Below are 10566 nucleotides of genomic sequence, written 5' to 3' on the forward strand. Positions count from 1 at the left end.
CGCAAAAACGCCCAGGGAGAAATGTAATGCGGTGTGAGAATCAGAAAGTGGGAGACTGTGAGAATTCTCCTGGGTTTTTTTTAAAAAGTAGCAATCATTTACCTGGCAAAGCCAGATCGATTTTGTCATGCAAACGATTGCCACTTTAAAAAAATCTCAATCTCTCACTTTCTGATTCTCACACCCTATTACACCTCCCCCCCACACCACCACCACCCCTCCAGTGTTTATCTGTCTCATCCAATATCTACTGCCAAATACAGATGGGTCCTCCGTTATCTTGGCTGGCTAAGGCGTTAGTCGCGATCGGGCATACGCAGGGTGCCTGGGCACAAGGAGGCGCTCCTAGTCATAGGGAGGCGCGCCTAGTCATAAGGAGGCACACAGAGCGTTTGGCATTACCTTTAAGTGTAATACCTGCGATCATCCACCAGATGTCGCTTTTTAAAATCACCATTTCGCATGCGTGTGGTCCCATTAAAATACAATACCGAAATACATAGTAAGAACTACTTTACTGGTGCGTCTCATTACGCTACAATATGCTACAGTATGTCATACAGTATATTACAGTGTACAGACGTAAATACAGTAGTACAGTACAGTATATACAGATGCAAACAAACGTGATAAAGCCACAGTATAGTCCATTGATGTTTAGAAATATGTGAGCGTCCAAGTGACGCAGACAAATCAACAAATAAAACCAGTAGTGTACACAGACGCAAATTAACAGGTACATTGTGGTCTATTGATGTTAGGGATATTGTAGGTTAGCGTCCTAATCCCGTAGCCATCAAAACCAATGGGCTTATTCATCTGTCGACGGCGACGTGTCCGAGTGGTGAAGTGTTCCGCTTCTTATGCTTAGAGTCCCGGGTTCGATTCCCAAAGTACGAATGCATGTTAGTTTTTTCCAGACACTTTATTATTATTTTTATTTTTGTATCTATTGTACTGTACTATACTTTCACATTCAATAGAAGTATGCACACAAGTTTTATATAAAGCAGGGCAAAGCTGCACGAGCGTATCTACTGTAAAATACACAGCGACTACGAGGATAAGGTTCTATGCACCGTACGGTACACATACAATTCTGTAGCAGGGCAGACTCGATTGAAATGGCTACCACCCGTGACTCCTTGCCTCGTGGAAGCCCTCAGCTATCGAGCCAATGACTGCATAGGTTTTGCAAGTTACAGGACAATGCTGAAGGAGAGTCACAATACCCTATCTAAAATACACAGGGGTGATAGGGATAAGCGAGCTCTACTGTATGCACATTACAATACACCGGACTCGATCGCATAGAAAGTTGACAAAATGGCCGCCGCCCGACTCCAGTTGCCTCGTGGCAGCCCTCAGCTATGGAGCAAGCGACAGCATAGGTTTTGGAGGCTACAGCGCAATGCTGAAGGAGCGTCACAATACCCTAGCTAAAATACACAGGAGTGATAGAGATAAGCAAGCTGTATGCACATTACGATACACCGGACTCGATCGCATAGCAAACTGACAAAATGGCCACCACCCTACCTCCCTCGCCTTGTGGTAGCCCTCAGCTATGGAGCGAGCAACGGCATAGGTTTTGCAGGCTGCAGGGCAATGCTGAAGGAGCATCTGAATCCCCGATATAAAAAACACAGGGGCGATAGGGATAAGCGAGCTCTATGCACATTATGATACACCGGACTCGAACACATAGCAAGTTGACAAAATGGCTGCCACCCATTATCCCTTGCCCCATGGAAGCTCTCGGCTACAGAGCGAGTGACTGCACAGGTTTTGCAGGCTACAGGGCAATGCTGAAGGAGCGTCTGAATACCCTAGCTAAAATACACAGGGTCGATAGGGATAGGCAAGCTCTATGCACATTACAATACTGTACCATACCCTGCAACATTTTACTTATGAAAACCGGTACAAATTAGGAGAGGGGGTGTGGCCACGGGTAAAACTGGGTGTGGCCATGGCCCCTTTCCTATACTTACAATGTTAATTTGGACACTCATATTGCAAAACACTGTATTTTCCACCCCCTACTCCCACCCCCCTTCATCCCTGGCAGCCTACACAGTTCATAGAGTAGACAGGGAGAAAGGTCAGGTTACAATAAATGTGCAACACAATACTAAAGTATACTGTATATGAAAATCACAGTCTGTAGTCGCTTTGATAGGTGTGAAAATGGTACAGTAGCAGTAATCCCTTCTCATAAAGTACAATACAGATTCTCTATCGCTGATGATCTACAGTACTGTACTGTGTTGCGCGAACAGTTAATTGCTCAGGATACACATTTATATTTACTGGTATGTCTACGGGTGCTCATTACCGCTGTGTATTTTAGATAGCGGAATCAGACACTCCTGCAGATGTACCCTGATTTATGTGAAACCTGTGTGCACCCTTCCATTGAATGTATTACAGTGGATTACAAAGAAAGAAAAAAATAATAATAAAGTGAATGTCAGGTGAAAAAAATAATAGATTGGCACTTTGGGAATCAAACCCGGGACTTTCAGCGTGGGAGGCGGAAGGCTTCACCGCTTGCCCATGTCGCTGCATGGAAGATACACAAGTTCATGTGTAAAAGTCTTTCCATTGGTATTCGTTTATGCCGTTAGGGGACTCGGATGCTCATATGCAAAACACAGTATTTTCCACCGCCTCCCCCTACCCAGGGGTTAAAGTGAGGCGGAACTGCGTTCCATTAGTTGCACTTGGAGACGGAACGCAGTTCCGCCTCCTCTGGCTCACCTCACCCGATGTGTGCCGACGTCATGACGTCTCTCCCATAGAGCCAAGAAGCGGACGCACAGAAGACTGCAGCGGCCGGACACGGAGCGGGGCTTGGTAAGTATTGTAGGGTTTGTTTGTTTTTTAAATTTGTGTAGCGGCGCATCTACTGGGGGGGCATTACTACTGGGGTCAAACTACTGGGGGGCAAACTACAAGGGGGCAAACTACAGGAGGGCATTACTACTGGGGGGGCAAAGTTCTTCCGGACATTACTACTGTGGGCAAGCTACTGGGGGCAAACTACAGGAGAGCATTACTACTGGGGGGCAAACTACTGAGGGGCATCTACTGGAGGCAAACTACCGGGGGCATTACTATTACTACTGGGTGCAAGCTACTGGGGGCAAACTACAGGAGGGCATTACTACTGGAGTCATAACTACAGGGGCATTACTACTGGGGTCATAACTACAGGCACTAAACTACTGGGGGCATTACTACTTGGAGGCATTACTACTGGGGGCTAAACTACAAGGGGGCATAACTACAGGGGCTAAACGACTGGGGGCATTACTACAGGCAACATTACTACTGGGGGCAATATTACACAGAGGCATTACCATTAAGGGCATTACTACTGGGGGCACTACTAATGAGGGCATTGTAAAGGGGGCACTTCATAAGGGGCATCACTCCTGGGGACATAAGGGGCACTACTACTGGGGGCATTGCATAAGGGGCACCACTACTATGGGCTCTATATAAGGGGCACTACCACTGTGGGCATTGTGTAAGAGGCGCTACTGCTGTGGGCATTATGTGTTTTATGGGGTGCTACTACTGTGGGCATTATTACTATTGTGTAACACGCCCCTTTTTTTCAGACCATGCCCCTTTTTTGCGGCGTGCACCACCTTTGTTACATTGGCGTCGTGGGGAGGGGGGTGAGTTCCATAACCTCTCTAGGACCACTTTAAGCACTGCCCCTACCCCCATCCCCCTGGCAGCCTACACAGTTCATACAGTAGACAGGGAGTGAGGTCAGGTTACAATAAATGTGCAACACAATACTATATGAAAATCACAGAGAACTGCAGTTGCTTTGATAGGTGTGTAAATGGTACAGTAGCAGTGATCGCTTCTCATAAAGTACAACCCAGATTCTCTATCGCTGATGATCTACAGTACTGTGTTGCGCGAACAGTTAATTGCGTCAGGATACACTCATTTATATTTACTGGTATGTCTATGGGTGCTCATTACCACTGTGTACTTTAGATAGCGGAATCAGACGCTCCTACAGATGTACCCTGATTTATGTGAAACCTGTGTGCACCCTTCCATTGAATGTATCACAATGGATTACACAGAAAAAAATAATAATAAGGTGAATGTCAGGGGGAAAAAAATAGACTGATGTGTATTGCATACTGAGTATGTAATCGTGCCTCAACGCGCCTGTCCGTGATTAAACTCAGCAACCTAAGCTATCACCTAGGCGTGACTAAACCTCCGTCTAGGCGCAGAAACAGCCAAGATAACGGAGGACCCATCTATAGCTTCTTGCCTAGAGCTGAGTATAGGTAGAGTGCAGCTGGAGTGAGAAGCTCTGGGTGGGGATGTCTCAAAAAATAGGTATTAGTTACTTGGTGAAGGATTGTTTTGGGCAATGTCCTGCAAATCACAAACAACATGCAGATAGGGCATGAAAGGGACAGAATAATAAACAGCTTTGGTTGGAGCGGGATGTTAAAATTTGGCTTTGGGTGATAGACACTGGGGTATATGCAATTCACGGCGAATCGCGGCAATTTTTCGCCGTTTTTTAATTCGACTTAATTCGACAGGTGAATTCCGGAAGGTGGCGGCCGGAATTCACCATATTCAATGAAAAACGGATTCGCCAGAACCGCGGGCGAAAATCGGCCGATTTGGCGGATTTTGCCGCGATTTTAAAAAACGGGAAAAAACGGGAAAAACCCGGAAAAAAAAATGGCGTGGGGTCCCCCCTCCAAAGCATAACCAGCCTCGGGCTCATCGAGCTGGTCCTGGTTCTAAAAATCCGGGGAAAAATTGGCCAGGGATCCCCCGTATTTTTAAAACCAGCACCGGGCTCTGCGCCTGGTGCTGGTGCCAAAAATACGGGGGACAAAAAGAGTAGGGGTCCCCCGTATTTTTAACACCAGCATCGGGCTCCACTAGCTGGACAGATAATGCCACAGCCGGGGGTCACTATTATGCCGTGCCCTGCGGCCGTGGCATTAAATATCCAACTAGTCACCCCTGACCGGGGTACCCTGGGGGAGTGGGGACCCCTTCAATCAAGGGGTCCCCCCCCCCCAGCCACCCAAGGGCCAGGGGTGAAGCCCGAGGCTGTCCCCCCCCCTATCCAATGGGCTGCGGATGGGGGGGCTGATAGCCTTTTGTGATAATGAAAAGAATATTGTTTTTTCCAGCAGTACTACAAGTCCCAGCAAGCCTCCCCCGCAAGCTGGTACTTGGAGAACCACAAGTACCAGCATGCGGGAGAAAAACGGGCCCGCTGGTACCTGTAGTACTACTGGAAAAAAAATACCCAAATAAAAACAGGACACAGACACCTTGATAGTAAAACTTTATTACACACTACCGACACACACATACTTACCTATGTTGACACGCCGACTGCCACGGTCTCCGACGATCCGAGGGTACCTGTGAAAAATTTTTACTCACCTTCCAGCGTCCAGAGGTAAATCCAGGTCCAGAGATAATCCACGTACTTGGCAAAAAAACAAACCGCAAATACCCGCTCCATACCGGACTGAAAGGGGTCCCATGCTTTCACATCAGACCCCTTTCTCCCGAATGCCGGGACATCACGTGACTCCTGTCACTGAAGTCCCTTCAGCCAATCAGGAAGCGCTACTTCCGTGGCGCTCACCTGATTGGCTGTGCACTGTCTGAGCTGTCAGACAGCGCATCGCAAAGCCGCTCCATTACTTTCAATGGTGGGAACTTTGCGGGTAGCGGTGGGGTTAACCCGCGGTCAGCCGCTGACCGGCGGGTGACCTCACCGCTAGCCGCTAAGTTCCCACCATAATGGACGGGGCTGTGCGATGCGCTGTCTGCTCAGACGCGCAGAGCCAATCAGATGCTTTAGAGACCTTTCTGTGACAGCTGTCACTGACAGGTCTCATTCGTGGAAAGGGGTCTCGTGTCAGCATGGGACCCCTTTCAGTCCGTTTGGTCGGGTATTTGCGGTTTGTTTTTTTCTACAAGTACGTGGATTTATCTCTGGACCATGGCTGAGGTGAGTATATTGATCTTTTATTTTCAGGTACCCCTGGATTCTACATGGAGAAGAGGACCGATGTCGGCGTGTGAACATAGGTAAGTATGTGTGTGTCGGTAGTGTGTAATAAAGTTTTACTGTCACGGTGTCTGTGTCCTGTTTTTATTTGGGTATTTTTTTTCCAGTAGTACTACAGGTACCAGCGGGCCCGTTTTTCTCCCGCATGCTGGTACTTGTGGTTCTCCAAGTACCAGCTTGCGGGGGAGGCTTGCTGGGACTTGTAGTACTGCTGGAAAAAACAATATTCTTTTCATTATCACAAAAGGCTATCAGCCCCCCCATCCGCAGCCCATTGGATGGGGGGGGACAGCCTCGGGCTTCACCCCTGGCCCTTGGGTGGCTGGGGGGGGGACCCCTTGATTGAAGGGGTCCCCACTCCCCCAGGGTACCCCGGCCAGGGGTGACTAGTTGGATATTTAATGCCACGGCCGCAGGGCACGGCATAATAGTGACCCCCGGCTGTGGCATTATCTGTCCAGCTAGTGGAGCCCGATGCTGGTGTTAAAAATACGGGGGACCCCTGCTCGTTTTGTCCCCCGTATTTTTGGCACCAGCACCAGGCGCAGAGCCCGGTGCTGGTTTTAAAAATACGGGGGATCCCCTGTCAATTTTTCCCCCGCATTTTTAGAACCAGGACCAGCTCGAAGAGCCCGAGGCTGGTTATGCTTTGGAGGGGGGACCCCACGCCATTTTTTTTTAGGATTTTATCGTTCCAGCAATAAAAAAAAAAATAAAAATAAATATTTTAAAAAATATATAAATAATATTTGTGCCTCCAAAAAAAAAAAAAAAGTACCTAATCCCTTCTAATATAAATAGATATGCTATTCCTAAAAAAAAAAAACACCAAAAAAAACATGTTTAAATTTTTTTTTATTGTTTTCACCCTCCAAAATGTGGCGGATTGAAAATGACGAATTTGCTGTCTAAAAGCACTGCTGTCGAATTTTCAAACTTGAATTGAATATGCTTTGGTCGAATTGCAGCACTTGTATCATTGCAGAAAAGTCGAATTTGCAAAAATTCGAATTTCAAAAAGTCGAATTTTGAAAGTCCGTTTTTTGGTCGGAAAGCACTGAATTGCATAGGCGAATTTTTTTTTTGGGCGAAAATGACCCGAAATTCGACAATTTCGGGAATTCGACCGCAATTGCATATACCCCACTGTGTCCTTGGCAAAATTCACTCTTAAGAGAAGTTATATTTTAAATGTCTTATTACTTAAATTGCATAAAATAGCATTTAACAGCAAATTGTTTTGTTCCCTGTAAAGTTTATTTTTTTGATGAAATCCTTTTCTGACCTACTTAAATGTTTTAAGAAAAATGCAAATAATGATGCTTACATATATCTGTATCTCTTCTTAATGTTTATTTCTGTCCTTAGATAATTAGGAAATACGATGTCAGACCAGACCCTCAAGGTGGAGAAATTACATCAATGTCCAGAATTGTTTTGACTCCCAGCAGGCCGATAAATCTCCAGTTTGTAGAAAGAAATTCTGTCTGATTTGTAGTATACTTCTCGGCAATAGAACATTGTGGCATAAACCAGCAAAACGAACACACTACAATATCAATACTATGTATGAACAACCTTAAAAGATTTAAAAAAAAATGTTTTTCCACCTAAAAACATTTACACATTGTCTGAAACCACAGTACGTACCACTGCTGCCTTACACAATCCTTTGAAATGCCTCATTCCAACTCTGACTCTTGTTTGCTCATTGTACTGTAGTTTACTATGTGGAACAAGGCAGCACTGTACATGGCTTGAGGATGGTCCACTGTCAAAGCCAAGTACAGGAAGGCAAGTGTATAATTGTAGTGTAGTCTGCAAGGGTGTAGTATGGTATGCCGGCGGCCGGGCTCCCGGCGACCAGCATACCAGCGCCGGAATCCCGACTGACGGCATACCGACAGCTGGGTGACTGCAAATGAGCCCCTTGTGGTGCCTTTCCAACAAGACGGCAGTTTCCGACTCTAATTGAATATATCTGAAAGTGTGTGTCATGACCAGAGGAGGATTTAGACCTCATGTGGCCCTAAGCAAGATACTGATTTGGGGCACCCCTTCCTCAAACAATACTCAGTGTGCCCTCTACCCCCTCCACCACCAAGCACTGATATCTAGTCATTACAATATATAATGCAGGCACCCATACCTTATAATACTTATTATTATACCCAATCACATTAGTGTTACATTGTATACGAGTGCCTCCCCCCACCCCTTACTGAATGTAGCAGCCTAGCAGGTCCCCCATCTCTTATAATACCTATTATTACACCCCTCAGTCATTGTGACTGTATTCATTATATATCAGTGCGCCACTGATTGTAGCAGGCATCTCCTATACATGGTAGTACTTAACATAGAGTATAATAGCATATTGATATATCAAAAGTCAGTGTGTACCTCCCCCCAGCCCTGTTTGTAGCAGGCGGATGTTTCGGTCAATTTTGGTGAAGCTCGTAGTCCGCCGGAAATGCCCTTTATATGGCCTTGTCGGTGGGCTCCCCTGGGACCAACAGGGCCCTAAGCAGCTGCTTTGGTTGCCTTGTGGTAAATCCTCCACTGGTCGTGACAGATTAGTGTGTCGTGACTTTATGTCTGATGTGTCGTGCAGAATTGTGCCTTCACTTACGCATTACGGCGGGTTCCATGCGAGTATGTCTACAGAGTCCAGCCAATCAGCATAGCAAGGGGCAGAAAGATTAATGTTCCACTGACTGGATACAGGGCGCATCTGTGATGGAGAGAGTGATTTCCCACTCTCCCCCCCCCCCAGTTCCACTGACTGCATGGAACTGCATTGTCCCAAGGGTGTCAGCTGTCATTCCATTAGCTCAGGGTCAGAGAGGAGCTGCACCAAGCAGACCGGCAGCCGCAGATACCACTAGAAACGTTGCAATCCTGGGGGTAAGAGAAAGGGGGAGAGTTAGTATGGTGGGAGGGAGGTATGGTATATTTTTTGTGTGGTTATATATAAAGAATTGCTGGGAGTGTGGGATTTGTGACAACAGGAGGGAGTTTGGGTAGGTGTGAATACATTTGGAGTAGAAGAATAGAGGAGGAATAGGTGCTGGGACTATAGAACATGGTTTGTTTGTTTTTACTAGTAAGTAGTTGTAATAATTAGTAAGTTGTTAGAAAACTGGCACTTGATGCAATAATTATTATGGTAAATCTAACATATTTTATTAATACAATAAAGTTATTTTACGTTTATTTTTGTATCTTTAAAATGACGTGTTACCTATGTGGATGTCACTCTATGGTGTGTTACTGCATAAAAAAAGTTTGAGAAGCACTGCTCAGGAAGATTGGTACAGACCATAATGGCTGTTTCCAGTTGACGTAAACTGCGGGTGCCATTAGCAACATGGATTCAGTTTGCTTCACTTGGGTAAAAACATTGCATAATAATATTAAACAGCACTTTCAGAACAAGGCCTGATTTCGAGATGGACTCTGCTGTGTCCGCTGTAGTGCCTGTAATCCGATTCGGCATTAGCAGCATCAGTGGTTCCAGACAATCTACCATCGGTGCATAATTGCATACACCATCAACACTTGCACCTGCCTATGGCACGCCCAGTGTCACTGTCTGAACATAGCCACTGTTGAAGCGGCTCTACGTCTGCAGCTCAGGCGTCTTGCAGTGACACACTCGCGATACTCCCATAACACCCAGGTGACTGATTTTTTTTTTTGTGCTCTCTTCACCCCATCTCCCTGGAATGCCTATATCTTTGCCTTGCTCATTGTGATAACAGCGGTTCTGTACTGGACATAGCATTTGTGCGTACAGTGTAATGCATGTGCTGTATGGGTCTTTAGAATAATTTATGCAGGCGTAGTTGCAAATAATCACTCAACTGCACAAACATTGGCATTGTGTGTGGTTTGCGTGCACCACTGAATAAGGCTCACAGTCTATATGTCACTTATGCAATGTACCTCACTTGGCTTAGTACTTTAAGACGTCAAATAGAAGTATAAATTTGCCATTCCATTGTCACTTATACAGAAGTTGGATATGCAACTTAAGCTCAAACACAGACTTTAACATGGCGGATGGGGAATTCAGTTAGCAACAGGGTAAAACTGCGAGGTAAAGTCTGAGGAAAACCACAAAATCGGCTTCACACACAGGGGAAAAAACATTGATTCTGCAGTTTACGCACAATCAGTGGGTTTTTGCGCCTGAATCTCAATCTTTTGGCATGGGAAAAAGGCTGTTGAATGAAATAGACTTTTCCCACACTGTGGGGGGTTTTGCCGGCAATTAGTCACAGGGTAAACCCTGAGGCTAATTGAATACCCCACCCCTTAGATTGGCTGGTACTTTATCTCTCTCCACTTTGTCTCTATCCTAGGTTTACTAAATATACCTCCTAATGGGCCCTACACACTGGCAGATACGCCGCCGAGCTGCCCGACGGAGGATACGGCCGACGGGCGAGCCGGCGCCGGGGGGG

General features: G+C 46.1%; 1 protein-coding gene across 1 annotated transcript in view; it reads left to right on the plus strand.

Moving 5' to 3' along the window:
- Positions 1–9313, plus strand: part of LOC134944946 (sterol 26-hydroxylase, mitochondrial-like) — a 184593-nt gene extending 175280 nt beyond the window's left edge. Inside the window, exon 9 of the mRNA XM_063933893.1 lies at positions 7466–9313. Coding sequence (XP_063789963.1) covers positions 7466–7588 — 123 coding nt within the window. The 3' untranslated portion in view covers positions 7589–9313. The remainder of the gene's footprint in view (positions 1–7465) is intronic.
- Positions 9314–10566: the final 1253 nt, after the last annotated feature.

This window comes from Pseudophryne corroboree, chromosome 7 (genome assembly GCF_028390025.1).
Source record: "Pseudophryne corroboree isolate aPseCor3 chromosome 7, aPseCor3.hap2, whole genome shotgun sequence".
Taxonomy (NCBI): Eukaryota; Metazoa; Chordata; class Amphibia; order Anura; family Myobatrachidae; genus Pseudophryne; species Pseudophryne corroboree.